The sequence below is a fragment of the Mizuhopecten yessoensis genome, unplaced genomic scaffold (genome assembly GCF_002113885.1).
Source record: "Mizuhopecten yessoensis strain PY_sf001 unplaced genomic scaffold, ASM211388v2 scaffold7147, whole genome shotgun sequence".
NCBI classification, from domain to species: Eukaryota; Metazoa; Mollusca; class Bivalvia; order Pectinida; family Pectinidae; genus Mizuhopecten; species Mizuhopecten yessoensis.
The window spans coordinates 685,539-698,998 of NW_018406904.1; the positions used below are offsets into that span (position 1 = coordinate 685,539).

Below are 13,460 nucleotides of genomic sequence, written 5' to 3' on the forward strand. Positions count from 1 at the left end.
AAATATTTGGTAACAGCTGTCTTTGTTTCTCACCTAGTATAATCTATGATTTCTGTTCAATCCAACTTATTCTTGCGATCAATAAATCATGTTAAAATTAATCGCTTTCTGTTATTTCAAACACAAAAGTTTATATGTAGCCCTGTATATCGTTGATGACCTCATACAAATCAATATTACTGTGAAATACACCTTAGATAGCTTCATTATGTATTGTCTCTTCGTTCCACTTCATTGCTCACAATACTAGTTCGTAAACAAGGGAGCCAACCATCTATATTGAAATCAATCTTTCAAACTGACAACTTTCAGTTCCGTGTTGGTCTTGACTAAGACATATCAATAAAAGTATTATCTTAAGTGATAAACTAGTAATAATTCAAAGGCCAGAAAACCCAGCACAATAAAAGCTAATCATTAGGAAATTCTTCATTTTTAGTTTCTGGTTCAGTTGGAGAAGGTTTGGGGTTTACTTTTGGTTTTTTAGCAAATTTCATGAAGTTTGCAAAATCAATAACGATAACACACATGAACACAGAGGCTATGATTGCAGCTCCAAAACTTCCCAAACTTTTTGCGGATATCCTGTCATCACTTGCGCTTGTTTTCGTACGAACATAAGATGATAGTTCTGTCCGGGATACTCTGAGATTATCTTGTAACGTTTTGACAAGGTGGTCGAGTTGTGCTGTAGATATTGTTGTGTTTCGAAAACAATGACAGAGACATGTGGAGGTTGATGTGGTTGTCTCTGCCGTGGATGAAGTAGTAGTTGTTTCCATTGCTGCCGAGGTTGTTTCTGCTCCAGGTGTTGTTGTTGGTTCGGAGGTAGTAGTTGTCATCGCTGCTTCAGTTGTAGCAGGTGTCGCCGGAGCATCGGTTGTTGTAGTTGGTGTTTCAGTTGTAGTTGTTGGTGTTTCAGTTGTAGTTGTAGTGGTAAGAGCTGTGGTTGTTGTGGTTGTTGTAGTGGTCACCTCCATTGTTGTAGTTTCTTGAAGACAAAAGAAATATTGTTTAAATGTTTGTTATCATGGTATAATGTTGTTTTTCTTTGTTTTGTTTTACTCTTTTCGCAATAAAGGTCACATGCAAATTCAAAACAGCAGTGAAAGGCAAAACATGACATGTCAAAACTGATCGTTATGTTATGATCACAGTAGAAAAAAGTACCCCTGTCTGATAGGTTTGGTATAGATACTCATCTTTATTAATTCAACAAGAAATATTACCGATGGCACAAAAAATAATGTTTGATATCATTTAAAGCTACAATGTGCTGAATATATTAGTGCATGTCGTATTTTGATATTCAGACATGAAATACAAACCTATTTCATGAACAACATGCACTGCTATGTGTGGAGCTCGGATAAACTTCGACTCTGCAATACAATATACATAAGTAAACATTATCGATATAGCTAAATATGACATAAGCAAAATAATAAAGCGATAATTATAAAAAATATCTATATCAATATATAAATAGATAAAAATATTAAAATGTCGAAGCAGGAAGCGAAAACAAAGCAAAAACTCTATTGTATTGTACTATATTGTCACTCACCAGTGGAACGGTACTAAATGTCAAAAGAATGAAAAATCAAGTGTTCACAAATATGTAGGCATATATCTATGCCTACATATTTGTGAGGAAAACATATCTCTGTAAAACCCCTTATAATGTTACCTACGTCTATTTTTTGCTTTAAGAATGGTTTGTATTGCGTCACCGTGAAAAATGGAGATTTGTTTTTCAAGTAATCTACTTCATGATATCAAAGAAGAAATAAGACAAATACCGCTCTGATGGTACAGCTTGATGTTTGCACTCATTGTACTGGTAGCAACACTGGCGAAAACAAACCACATACATCTCACTTCTAGTATTCCTGTGTTAATTACTGTCCCGTCACTTGGAAAAGGCTAGAAGGTAAAAAAAGAATTATTCAGTATAGCATCATTGAATGCATACTGCCATTCCGTGGACTATGTAGTTTTAGTATATTATGTATGTAATGATATTGTTTCTATGATTTCAGATTTTGTTATCTACGTTGAGATTGTTGATAAGACACGGTGAACCTCGGAGTTAATATTTCATTCATTCCTAAGTCTTCGTTTACCGATCGGAGTGGTGGATATATTCAGCTTGTAATTAGTGATGTATGCCAAATTGTTTTGAACAAAAAACATATTTATCATACATTGTTCATACAAAGCCGATAAATCTAATTCCGAAGTGTAATCAGTAAGTTATTGAAATCAGTATAAAACTTCGTTTATTTCAATCAATTTACATTATTCTTTTTATGATCGTTTTTGAACAATGGAAACACATTGATTTATGTAAAGCCACTCTAAATCAAACTCCTATTGCTTAAATTAGTTCCTGATGTTAGGCTATACACACATAGCTTGTCCAAAACCTGGCGATAGTAGAATCAGGTGATTGCATATTATCATAAAAAGATTTATTGTAAATTGCAATACAATGTTGCAATGATTCATTTGATGATTGTTAGTTGATTTTTATTTTTATTTTGAATAATTTCTTATTCAATCAGTTACGATAACCACAACTATGGATTTGGTTTATACTGAATTTTACGTATCCTCGTAAATATATATGTTTATGATTTTTAACTGTAAGATTAATATGTGTGATTATATGTCACGTGGTGTGCGCGAGCGTAAGTGAGTGTGTGGGAGATTGAGCGTTCATACCAGAACGTAAGTGGATTTATTATTAACGGTATTTGAGTTTTTGAATGATGCAAATAAGCTTATAAATTATAGTAAATAATTAGAAATATTTATTGTATAACTATTACCAGAGAATGTAGAACTGTTTTAATTGTGGTAAACATGTTAATTACACTTAGTAATTAGTAGGCGGAGTGGTCAATGTGTTTGTACGTGCTATTGTGGGTGCGCACAAGTGGAAAATATATGACAGCATGTAAACTGTGTAAAGCGCTTGATAGTTGTATACGATATAGTATGGGTACAAAAGTACCTAGTTTATGTATAATTCAGACACGCATCTTATAATATGATATGTTGGCAACATTATATGATCGTTTATTGTAAATGTCAGTTATTAATTGCTATTAAATTGTATAATAAGGTAGTTAATGAAACCCTAGACTTATATGACTGTCGACATTTTATTATGGTCAAGAGCGTGCCTTATGCGTTTGTTGTACTATTCCTTTGCTCACATTAAGATCGTGACATTACTTCTATTGGACCAATATTTAAAAATCAAAGACGTCTAACCTTCTTGAACACATGCCCTCATTCTCTTTGCCCCTTTTCCAACGTTTCGGTATGATTTTTTCACATGCCATTTTCTTATTACTTTTTAGTTTATATTTCAGTTACATTTTACATTAGTTTCTCCTTTATTGTAAATAATATTTATGATTCATGAATGGTAAGACACAAATTGAGCCACTACGTGACTTACAATGGAAAGTACTATTCAGAAGGAAACACTGAAACTCATAACATTCACAATATTGATACGTGTAACTGAAGACTGACCTACTGTTGATCCCTGGTTTCAGATTTAATCACAACAGTGTTAATTTTGCTTGAATAAGTCCTATAAAATTACCATAGCTAAGCCCGATACAGGATCCAGTGTGTTTCTACTGTTTGACGAACATGGCTGGCTACTGTAGTCTAAAGTGTAGGTGGTAGAGGGTGCCACTTCCACGGACATACTGATAATAAAGCCTGCATTTGACGAATCCCCTAAATGTCCGGTCACGTCAACCTGTCAACAAACACACAAAATATTAAGGTGTCAATATCATTAAGGTTGTGCGTACATGAAAAGACAGAAGTGGTAAAATACAGAGTATACCCGAAAACGCTCTATGGAATTTTTATCACGTTAGAGATTTGCCAACCGCCAACATGTGTTATACGTTGAGGCATGGAACATATTTCAATAAATTATGAAATATAAACATTGATAAGACATGTTTTGACAAATTTCTGTCAAATTCATGTTATTTGGAGAGTGTCAATTGACACAGATATTCTCGTTATAAAATTGATAAATGCGGGACTACTTTCGTCGTTTAGTGGACGTTTTTTATAGGATTGAGTTAAGAAGCGAAAATATGTTTTAGTACCGCACCTCCACTCAAGGTATTGTATAGACAAAAGGTTCTGATACATCACATTGTGCAGTGATAAGAATATTCCTGTGACACATGTCTGATTTTTAGTTTGATTTGTTTGTGTTTTACGTCATTTAAACAGCTAGGGTCGTTTAAGGACGCGCCAGGTTTTGGTGGGAGTGGAAAGCCGGAGTTCCCCGAGAAAAACCACCGACCTACGGCCAGTACTTGGCGACTGCCCCACACAGGTCTCGAACCCGCGACCCAGTGGTGGAGGGCTATTAGTAGCAAAATTTGAAACATGTCTGAATAGGACACTTTGGATCAAACTCCTTCATAAGGAATACGTATATATTTAATATTTGCAGTAATTAATTGCATTCTTGTTTATCAAATTTAGAAAAATATTAGGATTCGGTATATAAACTATATATATTCTGATCATAAATTTCCTTTTGGCCGTGTAGAAACAATACAATTGTTTTGAAATATTTACTTGTACTTCGTTATTTCCTGCGTACAGTGTTTCTGTAATGGTAACTATGCCCTGTACATCGGAGTAGGTCGGTACTGTAACCAATGAGGTTCCTTGCGAGTCTGGAAATAGAAAGGAGATAAATGTACACTGGGTTCCGATTGTTATTATGACGAAATATCCAATAGATGTTTAACTGGAGATAAGGACGTCATACATAATGAGGCCACGAATTCAACATGATAGCATTACAACTAACACAGCAGAATGTAAACTGCTTAACTAGAGATGCCCAGGGGGAGACAACTGTCTTACCAGGGGTTCGCACCTAGGGAAAAAACAGAATGACAAGGGGTTCTCATGGAGATAACAGTATAACCAGAGGTACCCAGAAAAACAGTCCCTGCAGGTAGGGCGTAAGAATCGTACCTGCTGCCCCCATTGCATGATCATAAGATTCGATTAAATTTGGGATCTTATCTTTTCTCTTCTTTCTAAACAACTTTCTTCTTCCTAATGTCTCCCTTGACAATGCCTCACTTTTGGCCTTTAGTTGAGCGTTCGTCCCTGTGAGGAAGGCTTTGGGATCAGTCCCCTGGCCGAGACATACTAGAGTCTGAAAAAATGGTAGTTTCTACTTCTGCTTAACGCTCAGCAATTTAGGAGTGGGACGTCTGGTTAGTCTGTTAGTATAATATGACCGGTTGGGGTGTCCTGCTGGGTGTCCTCGGCAGTATGTTTCACTGAGATAGCACTATAAAGTCGGCATCAGTTCCGCGCTATCACAGGGAGACAAACACGATATTATCGCAGACTCCCAAAACACGCACGCATACACTACACGCATGTATCTTGCACACAGGGGAGGCCGTCCTTAAATGACCATGTTGATAGGACGTTAAACAATACTAAACCAAACCCCTGAAAGACAACAAACTAAACAGGGTGCCAAGCTAGACAACAAGCTATAAAGAGGTACATTGTATGGTGGGAGACACAAAATGCTAACCAGGGGTTCATATGGAGACAAGATGTAAACTAGGGGTTCCCAGGGAGTTAATTGGCAAATAAGAGATGCCCAAGAAGACATTTTCGAGTGGACAAGAGATGGAAGCAATTGGGGATATAACTTGAGATTCGATTGTATGTGTCAATATTTTGGTCCGTGCTACAAATAAAAAGGACCTTTTCTACGATGTTTGAGCTGCTCGGGGTTATTGAAGAGTTTCAGCAAACTTTACATCAGCTGGATACGATGATGCAAGAAATGTTAACCAGTCACATTATTGTGGCATCATGCTAACCAGTCATTGCCCACCCACTTCAATTCCAATTTTAGGCCAGATAGTAGAAAGTAACAGGTTTAAGAACTTTAATATGTCTCTATCTGGGAACAGTACTCGGAGCTTTCCTCTTTTCAGCAACTGAAAACTATTGCGATTAAATGTATTAAGAAATGAAAAAAGTAGGACAGAACTTAAGTAAAACAAGTGTTACAATCAATGCGCAATTTTCTTTTCTTTTTTTCTTTCTTTCGTGTCTCTCAGTAGAGGATACAAAAGATAGTATCTCATTCCACATGGAGTTCAAACACTATTCACTTCTTACAGTCATTCAGGGGTACATTCTTTATTGGTCATCTACCTGTAAAGGGGAGCGATATGGGCGAATTTGGGAGTAGTTAAGTTTGAGGGAATCATAGATCTTGCCGGGGCACACATTTGTCACTAAATACGAGCATGCAGTGCGAGGCACTTCATTTCCCAAAGCACATTACATATAAAATATATGACAAAATCATGATTTTGGTGGAAAGGTATTCGCGTCCCTCTTTAACTTGCGTGCGCGAAAAAAAGAAATAAAAGGCTCAAATTTCTGTCGACATTTCTTTATCCGAATCAAACACTTTCTGCTTGAAGTTGTTGGTACCGAATGTTCCAAGAAAGGTTCATTTCCTTCGAAATAATACCTGTCGACATATAAAGATTCCACAATGAGTGACGGTTAACTCGAGTTGTTTAATTTTCAACTTTCAGAAAGACACGAGGTCTACTGGGGTTTTTTGAAAATTAAAAATAATTCACAAGAGTTAGATAATTATGATAAACAACCTACATTATTTGTGGAATCCTTCTCTACCATCACTCATTTAACGTCCTTTTCAGTCACTTAACTATACCTGAACGGAAACGTAAGGTTTTCGTAAGGCCTCTATTTCACCGCCACAAATTTGTATATGTCACCAGGTAATTGTTGTCGCTCTATTGTGACGTCCTATTTGAATGGCACGGCGTCAAAATACCATGCCAGGGGGTCTCTCATACCCATTGAAACTGCTTATTACGTATAAAACACGTGTGTTACACGCGTGCAAATATCGATGTTTACACTTAGTTACACCTGGTCATAGACAGGTTTAGGTAGATGAAACGTAATATATTTTTCAATTCTTGGCATGTCTATCATCGCTGCTTTCTTTTGCATGCACTTTTTAGACCTGTAGCGTCTGATTGGATCATGTGTTAAAGTTAAGGTGTTCTGATTAATTTTCGTCTATTACAAAAATTATCTGTAGTAAACGTGATTTCTATATCCTATCACGTATCTTTAAGATTAGCATTTATTATTATGAAAATAGAATGTCGCTTTTGTGTTTCCTTGGGACATCGTTATCGTATCCATTGGTATTATTCATTGTCATGATATGACATTTTGGTTTACAATATTTTCACATTAAAGGAAGATAATACGTACATAAGTGTAAGTGTTTCTTGTTTACATTAATACTGTATAAAATACACAACAATATCAATTATACAGTGAAAATTTCTCATAATAAGGTAGGCTATGTATAATTTATGTCATGAATATTAATGTCTATTAATAAAATAAACAAGGGTAAACGTTTTATGGCTGGTATTTGATCCCATGAAAACTGTTTCGTTTTTTGTTGTTAAAATATTCATTGTCATAAAAATTATGTAAAAATATGTTTCTCCTTTTAAAAAATATTCATAATATTTGTTCATGCAAGCAAGAGAGTTTAAATCTCAGTTACATTATGGTGGTTGTTCTGGGATCCTAGTGATAGTGAATTTTCAGCGTTCACAATATTGCATTCATTCACCACTCTGATTATCACATTTCATTATATAATGCTAATCAAAAAATAATAATCGATGATAACTCCAACGAATGAATAGCGTTTAGAGTGCCCATGATAGCGTGCATTTTATATAACCTTCAAAAAAGACGTACAGGTGTATACCGCTCCTATGGTACTAAGGCTACCACACCATTGAGAGGGGTCGCCCGGGCACGCCTTATTACAGGTACTGTCAGGGAAGGGGGTGGGAAACACCAAACTGCCTTGGACTGCACAGTGGCATTTTATCTGAATCTGCAATAAATGACACCAATTATTTAATTTAATCATGACACAAATAAGGGAAATTTAATATTTGGTATGTTAACAACTCTATGGGCCTTCCTTGTTATCAAGAATTAAATTTAAAGTCAATAACAACGAATTGCTAAGTAATATTGAGGCCTCTTCTTTATTTCTTTGTTATCTTCAAATATAATGGTGCTAGTTTAATTAGCCTTGGTGGCAAAAGCATTCATAAAGTTCAGTATGAAAAAGAAAACGGTTTTTCAATAGTCTTGCAAACATTTTTTGTTTTTTATCACATTTACAAATAAGTTTTGAAATCATTATTAACAGTAAAATATCAATGTCACTGACCCAACACATAAGTCATATATCTGTCTCATTTGATGATATTTCGTTATTTCTTCCATTACAGTTGTCAAAATACAAGTTAAGTTTTATCCTATGTATGATATTGACTTTAGTTAGGGTATTGCTATATGGACCTGGAAGAGCTATATTGACCTTAACTACGTCCAGGTCAATATCACTTTCACAAATTAAGCCCTTAATTGTTATTAAAGATGATATATGATGTTTAGATCAATAAACAAGAAAGTACGAAAATTGTCAGGAGGAATTCATTGCATTTTACAGAGGGCTTTGTGACGTTACAATTGCAATGACGTCACAGAGTGAAAACTGACCTGTTCTTTATTCTAAAAATAATAAGACCTAGTCAATATCATAAATCACCGACCTGCACGTGATTATGAACAAACCATTAAGAATGTGGGAAAATGTGTGTCATCTAACATTTAGTAATGTGTATTTGGTTTATTTGCTATGGGATGTCTGCTCAAGAAGCAATGGCATTTAAGGATTGACTTACATTTTGACGGCGTATATGGTAGTATGAACGCAGTTGACAACGAACATATTCTTTATGGAGCGCGTAACTGCGTTCATACTACCGTATACGCCGTCAAAATGAAGGCCAAACCTTGTATTTACATCATAAATAATGTTCAAATGCTATGCAAAGCAAAAACACATTAGCACTGCGAACATATTTAATTCCTTTATAACGTTCGTTATGTACACGCATTGACATACTGCTCTGGTAGTGACTAGGTCGAACGTCGCAAAAGGAAGCCGCCAATGTTTGCTTTACTCTGAAAGAATTTGTATATGTCCTTCCATGAAATAAGAAGTTTGCCACCGTCCCTTTGTTGTATAATCAGACATAATGAATCCCAAATATGTTCCATGTTTCTAGATGTTGAAGGAACCGAACAATGGCTGTTATCGAATAGTTATCTCGCTGAAGCGTGAACGGCGCCATATTTGAAACAGGAATCAATCCGCCGAACCCTTTTTCACTACGCATACGCTCATTCGAAAAACAATTAGTTATCTTAGCATTTGCAACATTACCTCTAAAATGATGAGGTCGTATGGTGGTGCGCATAGTAACTGACACTCTGATACTGACATAGTGGCTGCATTCTCGCCTAGGAAGGTAGCTCCAAATATGCTTATAGAGAAACACCCTTCAAAGGTAATTATGGTAGGTCCTGATGGGATAGATTCTGTAAAAAGTCCAAGAAGATTATATATTCTTAGGTACTAGACAACGGCATCAATAAATACAATAGTATTAAAGCGAAAAACTTGCTTTAGCATAACGACAAATACTTTACATTTACAGATCGATTTGGGCCGTCGGCAATACTCTATATTTTAATATCAATATACCAAAAAGGCCGTTTTGAGACATTGGGATAGATAAAAAGGTGAAAGTAGGAGGGATCAGACTTTACAATAATGGTTAGTTTATGTTCATCTTACTGTATTTGATAGTAAGTCCGAATATGACACTGAAAAGCAATGAACAGACAAATAATCCCCAAGAATGTGCGTTCAGATGTATGCAACGTAGTAATTCATGGAATTTAAGGATACTCATTAGAGAACGTTATAAGTAGTATTTTTGAAAAAGGACAGCAAAAAACTGAAATGCAAATATCCACGTTTGTCTCATACGTACAACAGTTCATGTATGTTCACTTCCTTATCATGCCAATAACTCATGATGGCTGGGAGTAGCCGTGCAAAGACAGTATAATTTGAGTATCTAGTTTTAAGACATCATGAACAAATTATAGTTTTGGTTCATTTCTCACTGAAGTATTTCTGTATTTTTTCTTCTTGCCTCTTGATTCGATTTCTAACCACTTCAAAAGGCTTTAATTTTACAGCGTCCTTTATAAATACAACATACGTACTTGGTTAACATATATGTGACTGCAACATTTCTTGATGGTTGGGGGGTTCCATTTATGAAATGAGATATACCCCTTTACGACGACAGTATGTTACGCTAGAATTAATATTCCAGAAAACAATTAACCTTCTGTAGATATGGGAAACGGTGTTGTGACGTCATTGGAAAACAGGAACATGGGAGGATTTGGAGACTGTAGTAAATCAGCGTTCCACAGCGTGAACCAAACTAGATTCGTATCCGCAGATGACGTAATATACATCTGGCTCGCTGGATTCGACCTGATAAACAGTTAAACAAATAAAGAAGTTATTCATGTTAAGAACCAACAAAACGTTGTACGATGAAAACGTCCAAACCCTAGATTTCTCACTAGTAAACAGTAAAAAATTGATTGTGTTTTATGACCCAAATTCAATATTTATTTTTTCTCGTTCTTTCATCTTTTATAATTGTACACTAAGTTCAAATAGTGGTTGTATGAAAGAGTCTAGCGTATGCATATACTTAATAACGAGTGGGGATTATATGTACGTATATTTTTTAAATAATTTCTTTTGAAACTGCAGAATAATATATTTTAAAAAAGATAAAGAAAGTTTTAAGCGAAAACGAAAAATACTCGAATTTCGAAACATGTACACATGGAATTGAGACTTTGATAAAAACAATACCCACAGTAATTATTATAACGAATCTTCACAAAAATCGGTAATTCGTGTATCACAAACCTTCATTTTTCATGCTTAGAAAATATAATTCAATTTTCTAATGAATATTCTACTGGAAAAAGTTAATTTATTGAGAAAAAAACCAAACGTGATTGAGACAAGTTGAAATACCTGTTTCATAATGGTTGTAAAATAATTGAAATCAAGTTTTAAATAATATTTAATCAATTTTGATGATACAACTCATAAAAGGTTTCATATATCATGGATAGGATTTTTATGAATTTCGTCACTAGACCTTTATAATAAACTAATACATACGAAACGGTTATTGCCGTAGAAGACGATGTAGTGGAACTTTTGCAGCTCAGTATCCTACCCGGTACCATCCAGCAGCTGACATCTAAGTTACAGCCGCTCCCATCAAACACAATATTCCAAAGCTCATCACCTTGGTTGTTGTAGGCTTTTAGTTGAACCTGTGTATCAGTAGACAGACATGGTATGATATGAATAAAAAAAACGTGTAATTGCATTTAGTACATACAGGATCTTACATGAGTGCCAATGTCATTCGTATTGAATTGAGTTTAATATATTCTATATGATACGGACATGAATGTCAGATTCTATATATCACATAACTTTCATAATTTAAAAAGAAACTTCAAACACAATTATTTGTTATCAGCTGACGCAAAACCAAAGTACCGAGATCATAGTATTGAGCGAACCGCGCAATGCAAAGTAGTTCCAGATATTTTGTTTAAAAATAAGGAACAGTTTTAAATGCGATAAAAATGCAATGGAAATAAAAATGAGAAAATAAATGTTTAAAATTTATTTGATAGTGGAAACAGTAAACTTTATCAGAAAAAACTGCAGTTAAATAAAAGTACTCCCTGTATTGGCGAAGGAATATGTTCCCAAGGTTTTGAACAATCGCAGAGCCTTTAAGTTTAATTATTATATATATAATTACATTTGTGTAATATCATATGTATGACATGGATGTATGACATAGTAACATGCTTCGGTTATATTTGTATATGGTAGCATTATAGACTATGATAAGTATGAAGGAGCCGAATAGACAAATATTCAACACACTCGAAAGTCGGTATGTTATTTAATTGTTATAGCTCACTGAAAACATCAGAATTCTGGCGAAATTTATAGCAGGCAGATATGTTGTTTCATCTGGTTTTTAATCTCTTTAAAACATTCTATCACAAAACTGCCTTTGCTTAACCAACAAATCTCCTTTTACCAAAATAATAAATATTAATTCACTCTTCAATTGGACAACGAGTGCTGCTCTTATATAGAGGTCAAGGTTTAGAACGATATTTAAAGTGTGATTGTCTTAGATTTTGATTCTCAAATCAATCATAAATATAAACACTTTTAATGATTCTGTATCAAAAATGGAAGATAATGTACAGTTTAGAGTACGTTATGGAACTATCGACATGCAATATCAATATTTCTGATTTTATCAGTTCGATTCCTAAAACAATATTATAGCAAAGAAAAACAGGCATCAAGCATGCGTGGCATAGACAACGCCACTGGATGACGTATCCAGGTTAATTGATAAAGTCGAAAGCGGCCGAATACCAATTTCCTGGCAGAATAAGAACTGAAGCAGTGTAGCACAAAGTTAATTAACAATTGAACGACCGTATGATTCCTATTTGTCACGCTCTGGGGACACCACGACATACACAGTAGGTACACCAGCTAACCTATCGAGTCCATAACTGATTCCTTTTATTATTTAAGACATCAAGTTCCCAATTTATTTAAAACGACACGCTCTGTTGTTCTGATATCGTCATGCATAAGTAAATCACATGTTAAAATGACGTTTGTAGGTTAATGGCGTTGTGTTGAACACGAAAAGTCTATTAAATAACTGTGGCATTGATCCATTACTATTGACTTCCAACATGGAGCTGCTCTATCATAGCACATTGGCGACAGGTGGTATCCCACAAAAGCCTCGGCGACACGAAATCGCTCTGATGATACATGATAAAATAGATGTTATTTCCATTTTGCTAAGGAGTGAAATAATTAGAATACGATTATTTAGATTCATAAACAAGCTACTCAAACGCTATGAATCTCTATGTCTACATCGTTAAAATGTAGGTGTCCGCACAAAATACAAGATTTTGTGCTTCTGCGGAACAAAGGAGACCAATTACTATATATCGAAATTTTCATTAAAAGCGCAGAAATTCAAATTCTGTAGGAGGAGAAACAATGGAAAGTATGATTCATCAAATCAAAAACATGTTAGACAAATCACGTTGATTTTCATGATGAAGAATATAAGACAATTGCATGCCAACTAGTTAAGGATAGGGAAATTCCACCAGAGGGGTTTTCAGATTTGGTGAAACCAGATACTATTTTTATCTCATTCCAACTACATATGTACCAGGATAAGAATTTGGACTGGCTACCATTTTGAAAATGTCAACTTTTCGGGGAAATTCCCCAGAGCTTTTTG

At 34.9% G+C, this 13,460-nt stretch overlaps 1 protein-coding gene across 1 annotated transcript; it reads right to left on the reverse strand.

Moving 5' to 3' along the window:
- Nucleotides 1-410: 410 nt before the first annotated feature.
- On the reverse strand, nucleotides 411-10,530 carry LOC110453144 (mucin-5AC-like). Its single transcript, XM_021501990.1, has 8 exons — nucleotides 10,395-10,530; nucleotides 9,419-9,573; nucleotides 7,870-8,011; nucleotides 4,633-4,733; nucleotides 3,623-3,784; nucleotides 1,803-1,926; nucleotides 1,329-1,382; nucleotides 411-991 (listed from the first exon to the last, which is right to left on the reverse strand). Exons 1-8 carry the CDS (start codon nucleotides 10,528-10,530, stop codon nucleotides 411-413), a joined length of 1,455 nt encoding a protein of 484 aa, XP_021357665.1.
- Between the last annotated feature and the right edge of the window lie 2,930 nt (nucleotides 10,531-13,460).